The following is a 22,913-nucleotide window of genomic DNA, read 5'->3' as shown; positions in this document are numbered from 1 at the left end:
ACCCAGAAACACCTGCCTGGAGTCCCAGATGCAAGAGGGCTGGTGCAAAGGCCTGGGTTCTGGGGAAGCCTCTGGATTCTGCCCACCAGGGAGGAGTGGCTTCTGGAGAGGAGCCCAGGTACCCTTTCCGGCCTCTGGGGGAGATGAGGTAGAGGTAGAGCCTCAGAGGAGAATGTAAATAAAGGGTCACCATCTCTGTGCTGGCCCAGCAGCTGGAACAGAAGGAGGGGGCAGTATGATGGAGAAGGCTGTAGGATGAGGTCCAGGCCCTCAGGCAGAGGTGTGGGCTCTCTGCTGGCTGCTCTGTAGCAGCTGCTGGAACAGCGAATGGGGCTGGTTGCGCAGGGCAGCAGGGGAGTCCAGCTCCATGACCCTCCCCGCCTGTAGCACCAAGACCCGGTCCGAGTTTAGGATCGTGTTGAGCCTGTGTGGGAGAAGGTGGTTAGTATGGGGGGTGGGGGACAGTGCCCTCGAGGGGAGAGCCCCCTTATGGAAGCACGGTTCCTTCAGATAGTATGCTATAAAGGGCCCAGGTCTGTGATTCTAGAGGCCCTTTATAGAGGCCAGGTTTAGAGGATGAGGAGCTGACATTCGGGGGGGAAAGGGGAGCCAAGGTCCCTGAAAAGAATGGAAGCTCTGGGTCCATGCCACCAGAGCCCCTGATTAGACTGTCATTGTGGACACTTGCACACCTGTGGGCGATGGTCAGCACTGTCTTGCTGGCAAAGCGTTTGCGGATGGTCTGCTGGAGCAGCTGGTCTGTTTTCTGGTCAACACTTGCTGTGGCCTCATCAATACACAGGACCTGGAACAGGAGGAGGGGGTGCGGGAGGAGGAGAGAGGAGAGGGTTAGCCTTGGCTCCTGGCTCCTACCCAGGCACTAGCCCCACCTCCTAGCCCAGCCCACTGTACAGGTCCCCACCTCCAGCTCTAAAAAGTAAAGGAAACCCAGGACTCTGAATCTTCTCTAACTTGGTCCTGGAAACCTTTCCCAAGCCAACCTCCTCACCCCCTGCATGTCCTCTGCCTCCTTCCTGGCCTTTTGAATGTCCCTTCCTCTTGCCTTACCTTGGCATCTGTGAGGAGAGCCCGGGCTAGGCATAGCAGTTGCCTCTGCCCCAGTGACAAACTCCGGCCCCCGTCGCCCAGCTCACCATCCAGACCACCTGCAAGGCAGAGTGTCTTCACCCCAAAGTCCTAGGCCTCTTCCCACTGTCTCCCTGCTCACAGAGCCCCCTCCCCTTTAGGACCAGCCCCAAGCCCAACCCCCATTCCTCCTGCCACCCTGCAGGGCAGGGCCTACCACTCACCTGTGGATACAATCACTTCGCTCAGGTAGCACTGCTCCAGAGCCTGCCATAGGGCTCTGTCCTCATGCAGGCCCTGGGGGTCCAGGTTTTCCCGAACAGTTCCACTGAACAAAAAGGGCTCCTGGGGGATGATGGCCAGCTGGGACCTGGGACAAGCAGGGGACAGGGCATGGGACCCAGGCTGGAGATGTGAGTAATCTGTTCCCAGCACCTCCAGACAAGCTAGGAGATAAGACCTGAATGTGCCCCACTCTGCTGTCCACCCCAGCCCAATCAGATAAATGACTAGTCGGTCACGTACCTAGAACCATGCTGGAGCTATGGGCCAGACCAAAAATTGAAAGGCCTAGATTCTGTCCTTATGGAGCTGACAGTTCACTGAGGTATGAGAAAAAGAATGGGTGAACTGTGTGGCACTGACTCCAGGGACAGCAGTGGTTGGGCAAAGAATGGTCAGAGAGACTGAGTAATTAGAGATGCTTCCAGGTTGACTTGGATCCTGAGGAGCTATATGGTAGAGCTATATGGCAAGGTCACCACAGCTTATAAGAGAAGACAAGGAGAGGAAGAGCAGGGCCTGGGGAAGATAATGTGCACAGGGCTTTAGGAGAGTTTCCCTACCTTTTCTATGTCATGGAACTCAGAGTAAATGATACTAGGTTCACCTGGGGGTCGGGTATATAGCCCCAGAAGAGGCCACTTGTTGCCAGAGGCAGCTGGCCGAGGTCTCAAGCTGTCCTAAGCACTGCCTGCCAAGCCTGAGGGCTAAGAGAATCAGTATCTTGGGACACACTGTTGAGGCTCTTGGAGGCAGTGACTGGCTGGTCTAATGTGGAGGATGAATGAGGCGGGTATATAAGAAAGATGAAGCTAGAAGGGTGGGCCTAGGTCAGGCTGAGGAAGGCCTTGAGGCCCACACCTATGAATGTGGCCCTTAGCCCTAAGAGAATACCGTCCTCACCTGCTTATCTCATCCTCCCTCTCACCCCCTGATCAACCCTGGTGGCCCTGAGCTTATGCCTTGTTAGCTGGGCCCTCCTCTATGTGCAGCAGCTCCAGTTCCCCTCTTCCCTGCCCTGCACCTCATCCCTCCTCCCCCAGACCTGAGCTCTGCCAGCTCCAGCTGGCTGGTGTCCACACCATCCAGCAGCACTCGCCCTGCACTGGGCTCCAGCAGCCGGAAGAGCACCAACAACAGGGAGGACTTGCCGGAGCCTGTGCGGCCCACGATGCCCAACTTCTCTCCAGGTTGCACGCAGAAGGTCACCTTGTCCAGGGCATTTGGCAGCCCTGGCCGGTACGCCAACACCACGTCCTGGAACTCCACACTCCCCTGGGTCAGCCAGCCGATGCCCGGCTAGTGGGGTTGGTGGGTGGAAGATGGAGGGAGACAGGTGAGAGGGGGAGGAGTGATGGGGAGAAGGGGGGGCAGAGGGCGGAAGGGGAGAATAACAGGAAGTGGATGGTGTCAGAGGTGGGGGAAGTGAGTGACAGTGTGGGAAAGATGGGGAAAATGGATACAAAATGAGGAACAATAAAGAATGGTGAAGGCCATGTGAAAAAGATGGAGGGAAGAGAAAGGAAAGGAACTAAGGGAGGGACTCAGGGAGCCCTTCAGGGTTCCAGAGCTCTGGCTTGAGGTAGGTCTGGGGCAGGGGTACCGGCCCACCTGTAGTGGGTGGCCCTGGGGCTCCTGGGGCAGGTCACAGGAGTACTCCTCCAGCCGCTCCACGCTCACCAGCATAGCTTCTGTCTGGGTGAAGCTGCTCACCAGGCCCGACAGCAGGCCCGTCAAGGACAGGGCGTAAGACAGCGACAGGCCCACCAGCCCTGGGACAGAGGAACACCAACTGCTAGGGGAGCTTGGACACTGGTGTATTTCTGTGTGTGCAGGGGGAGTGGTTGGGGCAGATGGGAGGATTACAAGCTTGTGGATGGTGGGCACTTAAAGGAAGCCAGCAAAGAAGCAGGAAGATGAAAGGATCTTGGCTGGGACCACAGAGGGCTAGATGCAAAGGAGTGGAGTGGGCCAGCAGAAGCTATGAGGAATGATGGGTGGGCCAGGGCTAGAGTGGCAGGGATGCAGGGTGGTGCCAGATCCACCACCACCTGGGACAAGTCAATCCTTGAGACCAAATTTCCTCACCTCGAAAATGATGATGGATGATGATGATGTTAATTACAAAGCACCCTCACAGGAAGCCTTGGATAGGAGGGGATGATGTTGGGGGCGGGGAGGCAGTGCAGGGAGAGGTTTGGGGTGGGGTTTGGGGTAACTTGCTTCTGAGGTGAGGGGAAGGGTCTGGGGGGGCACCTGGGTTGGCGAGGCCCTGCTGATGCTGCACTAGGGCGATGCCTGCGATGGCACTGACCACTGCAGCCCCCATGAGCTGTAGCCGAATGTCCAGCCACTGCATCGTGGCACTCGTGGCAAACTGGCACCTCTGGTTTAGCTCTAGGAGTCGCTGGTTCTCCTCCTCAAATCTGGGGAGGCCAAGAGGGGACTAAGGCTACTCCATTGTTCCACTGGCCCATCCAGACTCCTCCCATCCAGACCCCACTACAGAACATCTTGGGAGCTGCTCTACCCACCCCCAGGCCTCCCTCAGAGATACAGAGATACCAACACACTGTTCTGTAGTGGGGTCTGCTCTGCCTCACTGTACCTTCTTTCTGGCCTTTTTTCCCTCCTCTTTCATCTAGTGTTCTCAAACCTTCCCTTCTCCCCCAAGGTCTCTACGCCCCCTACCACACATGCCCTCATCTCCCCTTCTCCCAGCACCCATTTCCCTCGGTCTGGTTGGGAAAGGCAGACCTCACACACCTGTAGGTGGCCCCGGAGGCCCGGAGCACAGGGAGGCCAGCCAAGGTGTCAGCCAGGTGGGTATAGAGTGGGGACAGGGTGAGGCTGCCCAGGCGCCGCAATTCCCGTGAGGAGGCCCTGTAGTGGCGCTGCACGCGGTAGTAGATGATGCTCAAAGGTGGCAGCAGCAGCAGCAGCCAGGGCAGGCCAGAGCTCAGCACAGCCAGGAGGCCCAACAAGCCTGCTGCATTGGCCAGGAGGATGTTGAGGATGAAGGGCAGGCTGTCATCCGTGCAGGCCACGTCAGAGGAGAAGCGGTTTAGGATCCGGCCCGTGGGTGTAGAGTCAAAGAAGGTCACTGGTGCCTGGGAGAGGGGATGTAGTTGGGCAAGAGCAGGGACTGGCAGAAACGGGGTTGGTGGGCAGCCCTGGGGGGAGGTGGGGTGGGGAGGAAGGCCCAAGGCAGAGAACAGGAAAGGGGTAAACTGTCCCCAGGTTTTGGGGGCAGAGGGGAAAGACTGGAGGAGCTTGGAGGAAGAATAGACTCTCCCAACCCACTGGTCAGTGGTGACCATAGAAGGTCATGCTAAGCCATTTCTCCACCTCTGTGGCAGGCATACCTACTACCCTTTCAAGGGCAGAGGGCTCATCTCTCTCTAGAAGGTGGGGAACTTCCAGGCTAGTGAATGAGATTTAGTTAGGTGTCAGTAGGGACATCCTAATTGCTGGTGGCTGGACAGAGCTGGTGAGGGCAGCAGTCACACTCAGTATTGTCTCATGGGTTAAGGGCTCAGGCTACAGAGTCAGACAGCAGTTTGAATTCCAGCTTTGTCACTTACTAGATGTGAGACCCCAGGCATGGGGCTTAATCTTCCAGAGGCTCCTGTTTAATGGAACCTCACCTCACAGGGTAGTTGGAAGGATTAATGGCCATGGATATAGCAGCCAAGTGCTTAGCACAGTCTGCCTGGCATGGGGAAGTGCTCAATAATTGCTTCATTATTAGGACTACTAGTGGGAGGTATAGTCTCAAAAACACCCCTTTCCCTTGCTTTGCCTTTCCCATTTCTCCACTTTCTGCCTTGACTTTGGGTACAGTCCTGTCTTAAGCAGGAGACTAGATTGAATGACTTTCTGAAGAACCTCCTAGTGCCAGCTTATGAGAAATTAACCACAGCGTGAAGATGGCCCCTCCACAGCTCTCAGAGAGAGGCAGGACAGTGGGTGGCTGCTTCCTGCCAGGCAGTGGGAAGGCCCACACAATGCTGGCTTTAATGCCTGGCTCTCCACAGAACTAACTGCATGACCTTGGCCAGGTCACTTAAACTCTCAGAGCCTCAGTTTCCTCACCTGTAGAATGGCAATATTAGTACTTACCTCACAAGGGTATTTGAGGTCCTAGTAAGAGAACGGGCAACAAAGGGCTTTGTAATAATAATGGGTAATTGAGTACTTACTAAGTGCCAGATACTATCCTAAGTACTTTCCACATACTAATTTAATCGTCACAATAAGTCAACAGAGGAAGCAACAGACTAGATATACATATAATGACGTGGATGGATCTTAGAAACAGCCTTAAATAAAAACAGTATGAAAGAGAACAAGATCCAGTACAATATTGTTTGCATAAACTAAAAATACATGCACACAAAACAGGCATTTTATAAAAACAGAAGCAAAATATACATATTAAAAACACATACGGAATATTTGTTTATCAAGGGAGGAGAAATGGAAATAGAGCATAGAGATAAAAGGGGATAAATAAATACATACACACATACAGGCATGCATACATGTTCTTAGCTGCCATTGAGTCGGCCCTGAATCACGGCAGCCCCATGCACAACAGAACCAAACCGTTGTGATTCATTGGCTGATTTTCAGAAGTAGGTCACCAGGCCTTTCTCCCTAGTCTGTCTTAGTCTGGGAATTCCACTGAAACCTGTTCAGCATCATAGAAACACACAAGCCTCCACTGACAGGTGGTGGTGGCTAGGCTTGAGGCACATTGTTCAGGAATTGAACCTGGGTTACATACATACAATAAAACATAAAAGGGGCCTTGCATGAACTGAGGGGTAAGATTAACTCAACCCTCGCCATCAGAAGTCCAAAACTAAGTAGCTACAAAATAAATTTTCTTACTCTCCCCACTTTACAGATAAGAAAACTATAGGCTTAAGTAACTGGATTTGAATCCAGTTCAGATTGGGCCTCTCCAGGCCTTGGAGGTCATCAAGTGCTACACCCATCTGTGAGGGGCTATTTTATCCCTAGGAGGAGAGGTGTAGGATGGGGTCCCCAGTGGAGCCCATGTGCTAGGTGGACGCCCCACAGGGCTAGGGCTGTGCTCCCCCCTCCTCACCCTCCCATCCCCTCACCATAAGAACTCGATGCAGCAGGCGGCGATGCAGGGTGGCAGCTGCCCGGAGAGTGCCTGCCGCAAACAGCACTGCCCGGAGAAGAGTGCAGAGGGAGTTGATACCAGCAATGGTCGCATAGACGGTGAGGTAGAAACGGATGTCTGAGGAGCCATTGGGGGCAGCTTTGGGCAGTGGGAGCACTGGGGCACTGGGTGGTGGGGAAGGGGCTGTGGGTAACCAAAAGAAGGGCCACTCAGGGGTCCCTTCTCCTCCCCGTGCTAGCTCTCCCCACCCTCCATGAGATGCAGCCCTTGCAACATCAGCCCCCCACCCCTCACTCTCTCTCTGCCTGGCAGCCCCAGACACTCACTAGAGGCTTCCGGGAGAGAAGAGGAGCAGCTGGGGAGAGAAGAGCCCTGAAGAAACTGGGCTGCTGGGGGCTGGCGCCTCCTGGGAGCTATTCTTGGCTGCCTTCAGCTGAGAGATCCAGTGGGAGAGCCACCAGTCAGCAGCGTTCCGTGTGGCTGGGTAGGGACGGGAGGGAAAAAGCTATATGAGACTTCTCTCCTTCCTTCTACTCAAACACCCCCTCCCTCTGCATCTCTGGTTCCTACCCTTCTTCATGCCCTGCCCTGCCGTCACTCTTCCATGTTCTCCCTGGTCTGCGTTTCCTTCCTGGGCCTATCGCCCCTCAGCTCTGGGAAAAGCATGCCATTGAACTTGCAGAGTGGGAGCAAGGCTGGGGGGTGCGGATCAGAGATGGCCATAGAGTACATCCTCCTGGCCCCTGGAGCTCTCCCCTTGACTTGCGGGCATGCCTTTTATCCCAGCTGTTACCCATGCTTTTTGAGTCTCTAGGCTTTGGAATGATTAGTACAAAGCGATGGGGTGATGGGCATCTTGAGGGGATGGCTGGGTAGGGGTACGGGACTCCACAGTATACTCCCACCTTGCATAAGGAGCAGAGAGAAGAGGATGGCTAGGGCCAGGCCCCAGCCCACAGCCCGCCAGTATGCTTGGTATACGTGGAAGGCCACGGCACCTTCCTTTTTGCTTTCTTCTTGCAGCAGGCGGCCAGGTGTACTCTCCTCCACCTCTAGCCCCTCCTTTGGTTTCTTGGGGTTCCATATTGACTGGGATATGGCTGTGAGAATCAGGGGGAGATTAAGCTTGCATGACAACAGTTGAAAACCTCAGCGTTTCAGGGGGATAAGCAAGGTTGGTAGAAAACATCTCTCTACATGGTGGTGAAGAGCGAGTTCTCTTTCCACCCCTGGGCCATACCTGAGTCAGATGTCTGTCCATCCTCAGCCCAGGCTTTGGGGGCAGTTTGTACCAATGGCAGAATCTCAGAGGGAGGTCCTGCAAGGTAGAAGGGGAGGCTAGAAGGGGGCTGTTATGGGTATATACTATGCCCTTCTAAATACCTGTGCAGATTGTACCTCCCATTCTTTTCGGACCTCCTCCCCAGCCTACCCTAGGAGAACCCTGACCTGGATCCCCAGACTCTGAACAGGACTCATCAAGTTCACCCCTCTGCATCTGCAGTTCAACCAGCACGGACAAATGCTCATTCCTGATAGGAGAGTCACAGGCGCCTGTGAGGCTGGTCCAGTCACCTCTCGTTGTTGTGTGTTGCGATTCTGACTCATACCGACACTATAGGGCAGAGTAGACCTGTCCCGTAGGGTTTCCTAGGCTGTAAATCTCTCTGGAAGCAGATTTTCAGGTCTTTTCTCCCATGGAGTGACTGGTAGGTTCAAAGTGCCAACCTTTCAGTTAGCAGCTGAGCACTTAACCATTGCACTACCAGGGCTCCTTCACCTCTCATTACTGCAGAGCTTTTTCCTCATGCTTTACCAACTTCCTAACACTCTGGTTGAGCCTGGTTTCCTCCTGTTTCTGCCTGTTGTGTCCCTCTGGGTAATCATCCTTCAGAATTTCTTTTTTTTTTTTTTTTTTAACAAAACGACTTTTCTAAACCTGACCACTTTCTCTTCTTCAAGGTCATCAAATTCTCAGAGATCCCAAGCCTCTAGGTTCCTAAGCGCATCTAGTCACAAAGCCTACAAGTCCCACATCTGTTGGCATTTCACCAATGTGTTGCTTCCCCCCATTCTCCTATTTCCTCACTCCAATTCTGTAAGGTGGAGTGGGTTTCCCATGATACGGAAGGAGGAAATGACCGGGCCCTGGCCACATATAGAGGGGGTGGTTGAGTTGCACTTGACAATCCATCTGTCTCTCTTTCCTGTCACTTGGCAGATGCTCCCTCTACTCAGCTGGCCTCCTGCCCCGGCTGCCACATTACCAGCCTGGACGAGGCGTCCGGCCTCCATCAGGAGCACCACGTCAGCCTTCTCCAGGTACTCAGTACGGTGGGTGCAGAGCAGCCGTGTGGTGTGGCTCAGGACTCCCAGGATGCACCTATACAGCAGGTGGTTTGCCACATCTGCATCCACAGCAGCCAGAGGGTCATCAAGGAGATAGAGCTCCTTTTCCTAGGCAAAGGTAGGGGCACCATGGGCACCAAGCTCCAAGTCCTCTAGCCAGAACCCAGAGACTCTCCTAGGAGCTGATCTCAAGGTGGTCAGAGAAAACAATTGAGAGGAACTCTGGGAGCTACACCTACAGCAGTAGACCTGAGGGTGGACTTCTCTCCCGCCAAGGTCAGTGCCTGAGGGCCAGCGCTCAGCTTTGCTGGGTCCCAGTTCCTCAAGCCACATAACGCTTTTTAACGAGCCTTTAATTCTGTCTTGAGTCTGCAACAAGGGCAATGGGCTGGCCAAGGGACCAATGCCTCAGGGAACCAATACCTCAGGGGAGCAATGCCTCAAGAGCATGGAGAGGGGAGGGAAAGAAGAAACTGGATGTTGATGAAAACATCCCTATCCTCCCTCTCAGCCAAGCTCCCAAGGCTGCTGACTCCCTCTATCTCTCACCCCACCTTTAACTTACCTGGTAGACAGCACGAGCAAGGGCAATCCGGGCCCGCTGCCCCCCGCTGAGGGTCACACCCTTCTCCCCCACCTCTGTCTGGTCTCCAGCAGGCAGGATCTGAGGGAACAGGCCCCCTCAAACAGTATTAGTCAATACCTTCTACCTCATTTCCTCCCCTTTGCAGGAAAGACATCACGGAAGTCAAAACAACCTTGAGCTTGAGGAGACTGGACTTGAATTTGGTGTCGGTCAGCCATAGGGGACAAGCCATAATTCCAGCATTTATTAAACACTTACTATGTGCTTAGCACTTCACAGACATTATCTCAGTCACTACCCATAATAACCTTATAAAGTTAGTATTATTTCCTTTTTACAGGCAAGAAGACCAAGGCTCAGACAGGTAAATTACCTTGCCCAAGGTTCTGTGGCTAGTAAGGGGTGGGACTGAAGCCCAGGTTCTTAGCCACTCTGCTTCACTTACTGCCCTGTGTAAGGCAAGGGTGGCAGGCAAATTCAATGTGGGAGCTTTCACAGGTTTTAGAGAAGGAATGTACTCCGACCCTTCCGGTGGCTTCAGGAGTCCCCAGAGGGTCCCCATACCCAGAGAAACACCTGTGGTCCACTAGATGGTAGGCCCCCTGTGGGGAAAGCTTTGTAATTCATCTCTTTTCTTAGTGCTTAGAACTGTACCTAGTACCCAGTAGGCTTTGGGACATGCTTGATGTAGAGACAAATGATAAATGGGCACAGATTGGCCCGTGGTCAAATTCAAAGGTCTTCCTTTCTAAGGCAGTTCCAAGTTTACCTGGGCAGGGTAGTGGTGATGACAGTCCTGGAGGGGGTAAGGCAGATGGGTGGGGAAGTCATGGAGAAATCTGGAATATCTTGCCCTCTAAATTTAGTGCTCTGGATGGAGGGAATCTAATTGGCTCAGCAGGCTTCCCCAGGGTAACCTGCAACCAAGTGAGACTGGGCCCTTCCAATCCTTCCCCGACAGCCTCCTGAATCGGAACCAGTACCCAGACCTAAGTAGAGCTAAGCCTCACAGGGAACCCTTCCCTCGCCCCAAAGCCTCAGGGCTCTTCCAAGTGCTGTGTGGAACACCCAGTCACCACCAACTCTCTGGGCCCTATGGGGAAAGGAGGACCAAGCAGCTGGATACTCTAGGAGAACCAAAGCTTGATGGCCAGTCCTAGGTAAATGATGCCTGAGTTAGAGGAACCCCTCCCCAGAGAAGCAACTCTGATTTGATACATGGGGAAACAGGTAGCCAAAGAGGTTTCAGGGCTAGGCACTCACGCTGAGGTCATCGTTGAGGGCGCAGGCCTCTAATACTTTCTTGTACAGCTGGGCATCAAATGTCTTCCCAAAGAGGATGTTGTCTCGGATGGTAGCAAACTGGATCCAGGGTTCCTGGGTGGCCAGGCCAAAGCCCTTGGACAGCCCTGCTACTGTCACCTGCCCAGACAGCCTGCAGAGAGCCAGGCTAGCAGTAGGCAGGCCAGTTCCCCATTGGGTCCTTCCACTCCCAGCCCTGCTTCCAGGAAGCCTTCCCAAACTTCTGTCTCCTCCATGTTGTTGTTAGTTGCCGTTGAGTTGATTCCCACTCACGGTGACCCCATGTATGCAGAGTAGAACTGCTCCACAGGGTTTTCAAGGCTGTGATCTTTTGGAAGCAGACTGCCAGCCCTGTCTTCCAAGGCACCTCTGGGTGGGTTGGAACCGCCAACCTTTCAGCTACTAGTTTAGTGTTTAACTGTGCTAAAGCCCCCCTTTATGTTACATGGCTCTCTGAATTGGAAGCAGTGAGGTTGAGGGTGCCGAATGAGGCTGTAGCCTCATTCAGGAATGCGAAGGAAAGAAACTACTTTTTGGCTATAGTTGCGCCCATAAACCGAGCAGCTGTCACATCTGGGTATCCTCAGGGGCACAGAAGAGAGGGTGGCCCCCACACTGCACTCATTTTCACATTAAAACAAGAAGACCCTTCCTCAAACCTACGTTCGGCTCTGGGTCCCTTCGATTCACAGCGCCATTTTCTGAAAGAGTAGCTGACGCCGGATGTTTCCATTTCTTTGCTCACTATTATAGCGCTTACAATAGTGGGGCGTAATGATTATGATGATTCACTTTCTTCTCTGCCTCTCCTTACTGGACTGAAAACTCCTTCAAGAAAGGGACCATGTCTTGTTCTTTTTGGCGCTCCTGACCCCTAAAAAGGTGTCTGCCACATAGCAGGGATTCAGTAAGGGTTTGCTAAATGACCGAGCTGAGGACAGGGATGCACTGGAGGCTGCTTACCTGTGGAGCTCCCCAGCAATGGCAGCCAGCAGCGAGCTCTTCCCGCTGCCCACCTTTCCCACGATGCCCACCAGGAAACCCTGCAAAGAAGCCACAGAAGTGCATGCCCGCTGCTTACAGGGTGGGGACAGAGCAGGCAGCTGTCTCCCTTCAGAGACTCTGGGCAGCCAATCATCCCACTGAGACTACTCATCTCTTGGCCCGATTAGTCTGTAGGGAAAGAATTCTCCACCCTGCTGGCTGAGCTATGTCTCAGGGACTGATACCTTGTGGGGTCTAGAGAAGTGGGGTGTTTTATTCCCCACTCAGAGCAGCTACAAGTTTCCATTTGTATGAGTGAAGGGCCTTTGAAGGGGAGCCGCATGGCAGAGAATGGGAGGAAAACTGCCCAAGAATTCCCAAGGCAAGCTCAGGGCAGACGTCCCAAAAAAGGTATAGGGGAGGGAAGGACTCCAGGCTTTGGAGCCCAGATACTGGGCTGGCAAAATCCATCTGTGGCTAGATTTCCATCAGGGCAAAAAGTGGAGCTTCGTGCAGGTGCTCGATTTCTGATTTGCAGTTTAAAATGTTCTGTTTTGCCTTCATTTTTCAGTGGTAACATTATATTCATGGAGATATCTCCCAGCTCAAGAAAAAAAAATTTTTTTCCGTTTCCTAGAAACAGGGTGAGAAACCCATAACCTGTCTGTCTGTGATGCTCCACGCTGCTAGCCAGGGCTGACCCATCAATGTGGTTGTTGTGCACCATCAAGTCAATTCTGACTCATAGCGACCCTATAGGACAGAGTAGAATGGCCCCATAGGGTTTCCAAGGAGCAACAGGTGGATTCAAACTGCCGACCTTCTGGTTAGCAGCCTGAGCGCCTAGCCATTTCGCCACCAGGGCTCCTTCTATGAGTGGGCACCAAACCAATGTGAGACCCTTCCCTGGGAATTTGGGATTAAGCCCAGGAGGCAGTTTCTCTCCTGTTGGCTGCGGCCTGTAAGTGGGAGGGCTCCCTGCAGTCACGTCTTCTGCTCAGTGGAGAGTGAGCCCACAGAGAGAAGAGAATGAGGCAAATGCAGGGAGAGAAGCAGACAGAGGGCAGAGAGAGAGCTGTGTGAGTTGAGGCCTGGTTCTGGGCCGTTTCTGAGATCTGTCTGCACTCTGGCCTTTGGCTTCAAAAACTCATTTCTATATCCTTATTATAAATTCTTGTTTGCTTAAGCTAGCTCCAGTGGGTTTCTATGGCTTATATCCAAAAAAAGCCCCAACTAACACATTAGTAAAATTCCTTTTGAAAAATTCCAGCCTTGTCTTGCCTGAACTAAGAGGAAAAACAAAACATACTGCCCAAGCCAGAAATGTGAGCCAAATGTGGTGGAGGCAGTTCAGCTGCCACTGGAGAAAGCTAGGTTGAGCTGTCAGGCAAGGGTTGGCCAAAGGTCAGGGGAGAGTGAAAACTCAGGACTGGGGGTGCACAGGAGCCGCCTGCCTGCCAGGAATGCTTTCTTTCAGGTTCTTCTTTGACTATGCTGAGGTGTGAGTCACAGGGCGTGATTCCTCTTCACCAGGCTATACGGGATGATCTCGCCCACTTGCAAAATCTTTTTTAAAAGGAACTGCTGGGGCAATGCTGGAGAAGCCCTGGGGTCTGTTCTGGGTGGATGGCTAAAGGCCAGGGAGAGATGCGACTGCTCTGAAAAAGCTGTGTGGATGAAGGAGACTCAGAGGTGAGGAATCATCTTTGAGATTGCAGCCTGCCCATCACAACCCCTCCGGTGCCTCTGACAACCATTAGAGCTGCAGGGCCATCAGCTATGATTGGTTCAGTCCTTGTTTATCTGTCACCGAGTCCCCATCTCCCCCGTTAGTCTGGGGAATCTCCCAGGGTATTCTGACCAACGAACCTTCTTCACTTCGAGGTGACTGATGATGGTCTCCTGGCTGGTTCCAACTGGGTCCCAGGAGAACAGGGCTCCATGCAGCTCCAGTACTGTAGATGGCTTCGTGGGGGGGTCTGAACGGAGAAGAGGCCATTCAACTTGAGCTCTTAACCCACTACCTACCTGTTTGGGCATGTCGTTGCCTCACCTGCCTCATATCTACCTGCTCAGAGTTAATTTAGCCTTGGTCTTAGTCTGAGAGACCTCCCCCAGGAACTGGCCACCTGCTCTGTCTGGATTCTGCTGCCTCTGGCTCATCTTGGCAGCATCTATATATAGTGCCCAAGTGGCTAAAGTTCCCTCCTCATTCCGTGCCAGGTCCAGCCCTCTAGCTTCCCATTACCTGGGTTGTAATAAGCCTGAGGGTTGTGGTTTGGAAGGTCGAGGAAACGCTGAATTCGATCCAAGGACACTCTGGCCTCCAGGAGCCCATTGATCACCCAAGGGAAATTGTTGAGGGGAAGAATGAGCATGCGCACCAGTGCCAGAGCCGTGAACACCTAAGGAGGTACAAGGGGGCGGTGTGGGCATCACCCAGAGCCCAGGGCAGGGAGCTATCTGAAAGCCTGCTCTATGAATGTCCCCATGGACACATCTGCAGAGGGATGAACAGGGAAGCAACAGAACTGATGGGATGGCTGGTTAGTCCTTGGCCTGGAGGTGGCAGAGGTGGCCACTCCAAAAATCCTAGAAATTGCAGATCTGTTCCTCCAGGAATCCAGGTTGCGTCTCGATAAGAGCACAGGCCTAGCTCATTTTGAGGCCTCCTCAGAATTTCTAAGCAGCAACATTATCTGGCTCTGGCTAGACCCAGCACTGGATCATAGATTCTTTTCCAAAGCCATCAGAATGAAGATAAGGAGACCTAACCCCAAACTGGGGCCTGACTGGAAGTTAGGGAAGAGAAATTCCTTCACAGAAAAAAACAAAACCAAACCCACTGCTGTCAAGTCAATTCTGACTCATAGCAACCCTACAGGACAGACAGAACTGCCCCAAAGGGTTTCCGAGGCTATAAATCTTTAGGGAAGCAGACTGCCATATCTTTCTTGAACCACCAACCTGTTGGTTAGCAACTGAGCACTTTAACCACTGTGCCACCAGGGCTCCTTCCTTCACAGAGGGAAGGTTATATATTCAAGTTCCCAGAAAAAGCTCCCGTTAGAGAATTTCCTTTTAGTTGGAAAAGCATGAGGCAGTCAGGGGTCCTCCTGCTCTCTTTCCCAGCCAGCGCAGTAGGACCTGAGCCTACCTCTCCACTCCACTGCAGTCTCCTCACTGCTGCCTCCCTCCCACGGCTTACATAGACTCTCCCCTCCCCCACAACCCAGTCCTCACCTTGGTGGCAGTGAGCTGGTGCCCCATGAGGACATAGGTGATAAAGATGACGATGGAGATGACAACCGGCAGGGCAGCCCACAGGTACACGCAGGCCGCGTCCAGGTATTTGATGACCCGTAGTCGCCCCAACTCTCGAGCCCGGCAGGCCTCTACTCGAGTCCCCAGTGCCTGCTCCCACCCACAGAACTTGATGACCCGAATGCCACTCAGCAGCTCCGTCATAAGCTAGGGACAGGGGACAAGGAGCAGTGTGAAGGAGAGATATTGCTCAGATGTCTTCTCCTTTGTCAAGTCTTCCCAGGCTTCTGGCAGAGAATGTCGACTACTCTAAGCTTCCAGATACTCTGTATTCCCCTAGCCTTATTTTTCTTCTCTTGCTTCAGTGCTTTCTGGAAATTCTGTCCCTCAAGCCTTTCTTCTCAACCCCTGAGTTACATCCCCTCTCAGTCCCTCTTTAATTTCCCCACTGTATGTTCCATTTGGAAACCCCGGTGGCGTAGTGATTAAGTGCTACGGCTGCTAACCAAAGGGTCAGCAGTTCAAATCCACCAGGCGCTCCTTGGAAACTCTATGATGCAGTTCTACTCTATCCTATGGGGTCGCTATGAATCGGAATCGACTCGACAACACTGGGTTTGGTTTGGTTTTTTGGATGCTCCACTTGGGGACAGGTTGGTCAGGGGGACACCCTCCCCCCCCGCATTTACCACTCCAAGCTGTTCCAGTAAGAGGTTGATAACTGTGCTGAATAGATCCTCAGGACTGCCATCCTCACTGCAAATACCCACATCACTACAGAACCCAGAACTCATTCAGCCAGACCCTCAACATCTAGAGTTGGCCCAGGCAGGAAAGTAACCTACTCCCTTCCAAAAGCCCACCTCTAAGAAGTAGCTGGGTTCCCCTAGGTTCTTCACACACAGTCATGGGGTGGTCAGCGCCTTAGACAAAGAGGTGGGAACCTTGGGTCCTGGCTCTGTCAGTAAAAACCTCCTAGGGTTGCTGCTTTGGTCCACATGAGCTAACTGTAGAACTGTTAGAACTGCTAAGGGACCACATTTATTTAGCACTTAATTTGTGACAGGCAGTGTGCTAAGCATTATCTCATGTGACCCTCACAACAACCCTATGAGGCAAGCTATTATTATACTCACTTTACAGATGAGGAAATGGAGGCCTGGAAAGGTTAATGATTTGTCTGAGGTGATTAAACTAGTAAGTGGTAGGGCCAGGATTTGAACCCAGATCTGAGCACTTTACTTCTACATTGTGCTCACTCCCTCAGGCAGTGTGTGTGAGAAGACCATGGGGACTCGAATGCTGGGTGGGGTCTTCAGATTGCTGTGGAGCCCTCAGCACCCTCTCACCTTGACTCGAACATCCTTATGCTGTAGCATTGTCTGGTTGCTGGCCATGATGCGTGTGGCGATCACCTTGTTGACAGGTACCAGCAGCAGTGCCAGGACCAGACCACCCACGAAGGCGACGCCCACTTCGTGGTACAGCAGGTAGAGGGTGATGCCCAGCTGCAATGGTAGGCCCCAGGCTTCATGGAAGCTTCCGGCAAAGTTGAGCAGCCGCTCAGAGTCTGTGCCTAGTAAGTTCAGGGCTTCCCCAGCAGGAAGGCGGCTGGGCCCCAATTGTAAAGTCTTTCGGTACAGGATGCCCAGCACAGCCCCTCGTGCCTGAAGTGTCACCTTCCGTACCTCATACCCATACTGGTTCTGCAGCACAGCACCCAGCACAGCCCCGCTGGATAGCCCCAGGGTGTAGAGCAGGCCCTGGCTTAGAGGTTCCTGCCTCTCCTCCAAGAAGCCCACCAGTAGGGATAAGAGCAGAGGACCTGAAAAACCCAGCATGGTGCCCACCAGCTTCAGCAGTCCAAGTGCCAGGTAGCACCGCCCAAAGGCCCCATACAGGGCTCTCCACAGCTGTACCCCTTCCTGCCAGTGTGCTTGGAAGATACGGGCCAGGTAGCTTGGATGCAATCTGTGGGGGAGGCGGCAAATGTCCTGGGGCTGCCGGAGCTCTCCACGTGCCCCACGGGCCATCAGGGGTGCCAGCCAGGCATAGGAAAAGCGTGAGAGCCAACTTTCCCCATCTTCAGCCACCTCAGGTTCCTGCTCTTCGGGCAGGAGCAGCTCCTGGGGCCAGTGTTCCCGCTGTCCTCCAGGGGCTGCCCAGCCTAGTCCATAGGCCAAGAGTACAGCCAGCTGCAGGATGAGAAGGCATAGGCGGGCAAGGGGCCCTGGAAGAAGTGGGGGACGAAGTGTGCCTTGCTGGCAGTGCCATAGCAGGGTTAACACCAGGGCTGGAGCTGGCAGGAAGGCAACCAGAGCCAAGGCCAAGGGCCCCCGGGAGCGGCCGTGAGGGGAACGGGCCAATGCCCACAGGGCAAAGCTGTGGCTGATCCAGGCCACAGCTGCCACGCCCGCTGCCAGCACCTCTAGCTCTATGGGCCCTGGGCCTGCCCCTGGTGGCAGGGCAGCTGGAAGGAGGTCTAGCAAAGGGAAGATGGAGAGCAGGAAGGAAGCTGTGAGTCGGAGGCGCCAGCCTGGGCTGCAGGGTAGAATGTAATCTGGGTTCCTGGTGACAAAGGAGAAGAGAGAAAAGGAAGTACATCATGGCTGACTTAGGGCCCAGGTATACTCCTCACCTCCAAAAGCTCATTTACCTAGAGGGAATCAACTCCCTTTCCTGCCTTGCACACCTTATCCCTACCCCACATGACCATGTAACCCAGGCCTTTTCTCCCAGAAGTCTTCTGGGGTTAATCTAACACATTTTCTAATCAACCCACACCATTTCTGATTCATTCTTTCCCCACAAGCACTAAAATTTTTAAGTTAAGGCTGTACCCAACATGAAGACTCTAATTTGAAAGAAAAAAAAAATCCTAAATTTTCATACAGATAACCATTAGTGGATGATGATTTTCACAAAAGTATCCACCTAAGATAACCCTTAAATTTACCTGAAACACTATTACCAAAACCCGTTGCTGTCAAGTCAATTCTGACTCATAGCGACCCTACAGAACAGGGGAGAACTTCCCCATAGGGTTCTAAGGAGCAGCTGGTGGATTTGAACTGCTGACCTTTTGGTTAGCAGCCTGAGCTCTTAACCACTGTGCCACCAGGACTCCTATTAGATGGATAAAAACTTGACTTAACATACAGCTTCTATGTAATACTATAACCTAAATTTTATGAGGCCTTAGAATATTGACTACCCTCTCTCTACAATGATGGTAGGGGATGGTATGGGTCATCTTTGTGACCTCTTTAGCTGAAGACAAACCTTTTCTTTAGTTTAGTCTACATCTGGGCATGCAAAATAATAATAAATAAATAAAAGAGTGATTTGTCTGCATTAAGAATCACGTGCAGGAAAACATCTGCAGCAGTGAAAATCAGACTGCCTTGAAGGTCTGTTGTGCTCTTTGTTGGCAAGGCTGGGTTACTGACAAAGTTCAGTTGCAAACTAAAACGCTTTGGGTTTCCTTAATAGTCAAGCTGATGACAGTTATATGGAGGGATTGAATAACTGTATTTCCTGAAATGTGGGGGCAGAAAAAAGAAACACTGCGCCTGCTGGGGGCAAGAACACTGGCCCCAGCTTGGTCACGAACCCACTGCATGACCCTGGGCAGGTCTCCTTCCCTCTCTACATCTCATTTCCCCCATCAGTACAGTGAGGAGTTTGGGTCCAAAGCCCTCTGAGTTCCTTTCCTGTCTGTGATTCTGAGTCTCTCTCTTTTCAGAGGCACACGAAAGCCTGATAAGTGAAGTGAGATACGCAATATCTATGTATTACATATTGGTCTCTCTTGCCTTCTTATGAGACTACAAGTTCCCAAAGGACTGCATCAATTTTTAATAGATTCTCCCCCGAGCAGGCTGTGGATGTCTGTGCTAACTGACTAACCCTCTCTGAACTTCTGTCTCATTCTGGAAAAAAAAAACAAACCAAACCCAGTGCCGTCGAGTCGATTCCGACTCATAGCGACCCTCTGGGTCTCATTCTGAGTAAAAAACAAATCAAGATTCTTCCCAGACCAAGAAGATCCACAGCTTTTCCTGCCCTAGGAAGGGATTTATCAGCCCATAATTCCTCTTTATAGGAACACTTACCCCTCATCAGAGTAGGAACCCCCAAAGGCAGAGACTAGATTGCCCTCCTGCCTTTTCAGCAGCTAGAGTGAGACTAACTTTAGCCATTTCTAGCCATATAGTAACTAAATACAAAATCAAGGTGAGTTGAGCACCCACACCTTATAACCCTAAACTAGCGAAGGCTTAAGGTTTTGATGCGCTCTTCTCTTTCTTCTACCTACTGCTTCCTCTCCAGTTGAGTCCACATATGCTTTTCTTAGCCCAACAACAAACACTGAGGTTTCATGGATGGAAGTGGTGAGAAACTGAAACTACCACCTGAACACAAGTCATCATTTTTTGGTTAAAAACATTTTTCACCCAATTTTGCTTCCAACTCATGACAGTTTTTGGGCATCTGAAAATTAACAATCCTGATGATTTCTACTCTGCAGAGGGCCTTTAAAAATGTGCCAGGCACTGGGCTATATGCTTAAAGGCATTCCAAAAAACCCAGTGCCGTCAAGTCGATTCCGACTCATAGCGACCCTATAGGACAGAGTAGAACTGCCCCATATTGTTTCCAAGGAGCACCTGGTGGATTCGAACTGCTGACTCTTTGGTTAGCAGCTATAAGGCATTATCTGATATAAACCTCTCAACAATTATATGAGGCTCAGAGATGATAGGTAGTTTGCCCAAGAACAGCCACACACCTGGTAAGCGGCAAAACCCAGGTATTATTTTATTTTTGACCTACTCAAGAGACATCCCTTGACACTGCCAGGGAGATGTGGGTTGCGGGTGGGGCCTAAGGGCACATCTGGACTCATCTGCGCTCTTCTCTACCCACCTCGGGGTGCTCAGGTGACAGGCGCTGAACACGGCGAGGAGCGCGTGGGGCAGGGCGCTGAGCACCAACTGGGTGAAGCAGTGGCCCGTGGTGTCCCCCTCCCACAGAGGGAGCGGCTGCGCAGAGCTGGTGCCGCACAGCTGGGCCAGGAGCCGCTCCATGGAAGCCTCACCTGCGGGGAAGGCCGTGAGTGAGGCGGGGGAAAAAGGTACCAAAAGGGAGAAGGACCTGGGTCCCTAAGGTGAGGTCCAGGTAGGAAGCTGGCGCCTGGGGGGCGGGACGCAGACCAGGAAAAGCGGGGGGAGGGGGCAGCGGACCCTGACAGCGCTGAGCAGCAGCGTCTCCAACCCCGCTCCGGAGCCGGGACACCTCCCGAAGCCAGACCTCGTCCGTTCTCGCGTTACCTCAAGGAGCAGAAAGAGAGGAAGTTTCTTTTTCCGAAGCTGGCAAATTTCTCGCCTCTGGTCACCCACCCTGCCGCCCCTGCTTCCCTACTCCCAGGAATCCGGAACCTCTAACCTGAAGAAGTAGCTTTCCACCGGATCTTGAAATCCCGAGCACTGTTGGATACAAAATGAACGCGCTGCCGGGTACCGGTGCTGGCCAGACTTGCTTGGCGCCCCCTAAAGGCGGGAAGACCTCTCAAGGGGCTGTTCGTCCCGCGCGTACGCAAAGACTCTGCGGCCGTGCGCACCGCCCTCTGCTTCGGCTGGCCTGTGTGTTCAGGCGCGCTGCTACCGTCGCACCTTTGTGTTTGAGCACGTTTAAGCCGGCTCGCTTGCATGCTACCGGGTCTCTGCTCAAGTGCGACGTCCCTCATACACTGCCACGTGCAGTACACGCTCCCATTTACTAGCTGTCACATGCCTTGCACTCTCTCATTCTTAACTCAAAGTTTACGAAAACTGAGAGGCCAAACAAACATGCAACGCTGAAGAATAATAACACTTCGGGGCACGTAGAAGTCCTTTCTTTCCTTACTCCAAGGCAGCATGACCTTGGGGCAAGTTACTTCGAACTTCTCTGAACCTTAGTTTTCTTATCTGTCAAACACGGGCAATAATACTAATGCCATAGTACTGTCAAGATTGCGTAGGTGCAGGGCTGGCCATAGGGGTAGGTGGTGAAGGCGGTCAGAAAGTGATGCTGGCTCACCCGTTACCTCTCCCCTTTAGCTGGCTCTTCCTTGAAATTCAGCATTTTTTTTTTATTCTTCTTTTTTTCCTTGGCATTCAATGCAGGGCAGATGGGTCAAGAATCGTTATTCTTCTCATTGAAAGTTTGAAAGTGTCCTCTCACTCACAGACACAATTGCACACACTGACTGCAGACACACAGATGTGCCCCTGATGTAACTCACAAAGTCTGACAAATGAATGCTTCATATCCATATTTTTCTGGTTCAGTACACAGCTAATAGCTTTTTTTCTCTCCCAGCTAAACTTTATCCCTGTTGCTGTTGTGTGTTGTCAAGTCAATTCTGACCCAGAGTAGAGCTGCCCCATAAGGTTTCCTAGGCTGTAATCTTTACAGGAGTCAAGAAATCAAACGACATGTTGCATTGGGCAAATCTGCTGCAAAAGACTTCTTTAAAATGTTAAAAAGCAAAGACATCACTTTGAGGACTAAGGTGCACCTGACCGAGGCCATGGTATTTTCAACCGCCTCATATGCATGTGAAAACTGGACAATGACGTGTACACAAACGTTGATAGCAGTGGAACTCATAACAGCCAAAATTGGAAACAATCCAAATGTCCTTCAACAGGTGAATGGATAAACAAATGTGGTATAGTCATACAATGAAATATTATTGAAGAATAAAAAGAAATGAACAACCATGCATGCTACAACATGGATAAACTTCAGAAACATTATGCTAAGTTAAGGAAGCCAGGCACTAAAGACTATATAGAAAACCACATGACTCTATTTATACTGAATATCTCGAGGAAAGACAATGAGATGGCAAGTGGCCTGGGCAACTCTAGTTCTTGTTCCTTCCCCAGCTTTAAAGCTAGCACCACCACTCCAAGTGACCTCTCCAATGGGGGCCTGGCAGGTGAAAGATATAGGCAGGATGAATGCTTGGGTGTGGCGGGGGGCTTGCCCAAACCCAGCCCTAGCTACACTTACCCCCTTGTCCTCCAGCAAATCACCTTCCTGATAACTATGAAGCAATGTGTAGGTAGAAGAGAGAAAGTAAACAAAGAGGGGACCTGGGAGACAGAGCCAACTGCCTCGGGAAGCTACTGTGCTGAGACAACTCTTCTTCATTCCTCAGAGATACCTCTCTTACCCTCTCCTCCCTCCCATTCCCTCTGCTGAATCTACCCACCTCCACTCCTACCATTTCTGTCCACTCCTGGTCGTCCAGGCTCAGTTCACATCAAATCTGGGTCTGCTGAATCTGAAGTTAGTTTTCAGAGTTGTAGAATCTTTCAGAAGATTCTATGGAAGCCATCCAGGTTGGGGAGAATTTGGCCATCCCTCTACTTTATGGATTGTGAATTATCCAGTGACCAATGCTTTCCTCCTCTCCCTTTTCACCTCCTCTTCCCACCTGGATGTACCTTCACTTACCAACAATCCCTCACAGTGGAAGGAAGGAGATAGACTTGTACCTTTGGCTTCATTTTATAGAAATTATCATGTAAAAATTTCTCTGGGAAACTGGGTGGAACTAAGGGGCCAAGTGATATTGGATGGAGGAATTATTTGTTTCAAATTGTCTTTCCTCACCTATGTCCTGGAAAATGTGAATTAGTTGGTTGTTTGTGACCATCAGAAAGGATCCTACTGATGGTGTGAATCCTTTCCCAAACTTCTCATTGAAAATTAGGACACAGGGATATTACTGAAATTGGGGGACCGCGTCCTTCACTACCTTCCTCAGATGTTTGGTGGGAACTTGGGTCCTCCTGGTGTGCCTAAGCACTAAGTTAGCCATGGATTGGAGTGGTGATTTAGGAA

At 51.9% G+C, this 22,913-nt stretch overlaps 1 protein-coding gene across 3 annotated transcripts; it reads right to left on the bottom strand.

Moving 5' to 3' along the window:
- Positions 1-270: 270 nt before the first annotated feature.
- On the bottom strand, positions 271-20,573 carry ABCC10 (ATP binding cassette subfamily C member 10). 3 transcript variants are annotated; one of them, XM_023545496.2, is made up of 22 exons: positions 20,460-20,573; positions 19,941-20,112; positions 16,361-17,579; positions 14,991-15,218; positions 13,996-14,152; positions 13,617-13,726; positions 11,727-11,806; positions 10,725-10,896; positions 9,441-9,539; positions 8,794-8,983; positions 7,767-7,844; positions 7,432-7,626; positions 6,853-7,006; positions 6,501-6,690; positions 4,135-4,478; positions 3,625-3,794; positions 2,980-3,140; positions 2,414-2,667; positions 1,311-1,456; positions 1,069-1,166; positions 693-805; positions 271-424 (listed from the first exon to the last, which is right to left on the bottom strand). In XM_023545496.2, exons 2-22 carry the CDS (start codon positions 20,099-20,101, stop codon positions 271-273), a joined length of 4,473 nt encoding a protein of 1,490 aa, XP_023401264.2. In that variant the 5' UTR covers positions 20,102-20,112; positions 20,460-20,573. The 3 variants fall into 3 exon arrangements, with proteins under 3 accessions (XP_023401264.2, XP_064142551.1, XP_064142540.1); XM_064286481.1 differs by lacking the exon at positions 20,460-20,573 and adding an exon at positions 20,345-20,448; XM_064286470.1 differs by lacking the exon at positions 14,991-15,218.
- Positions 20,574-22,913: the final 2,340 nt, after the last annotated feature.

Source organism: Loxodonta africana, chromosome 1 (genome assembly GCF_030014295.1).
Source record: "Loxodonta africana isolate mLoxAfr1 chromosome 1, mLoxAfr1.hap2, whole genome shotgun sequence".
Lineage (NCBI taxonomy): Eukaryota > Metazoa > Chordata > Mammalia > Proboscidea > Elephantidae > Loxodonta > Loxodonta africana.
This window is presented reverse-complemented; position numbering and strand designations above follow the sequence as displayed.

What these genes read in the sequence shown, in the direction of transcription:
- ABCC10 (XM_023545496.2), bottom strand. Translation starts at nt 20,101, where the DNA reads ATGGAGCGGCTCCTGGCCCAGCTGTGCGGCACCAGCTCTGCGCAGCCG. An exon ending in TGTCACCTGAGCACCCCGAG is followed by an intron (nt 17,580 to 19,940) that starts GTGGGTAGAGAA and finishes CTTTGTCACCAG; the next exon opens with GAACCCAGATTACATTCTAC. An exon ending in GCCTCCGGGGCCACCTACAG is followed by an intron (nt 3,795 to 4,134) that starts GTGTGTGAGGTC and finishes TGGCCTCCCCAG; the next exon opens with ATTTGAGGAGGAGAACCAGC.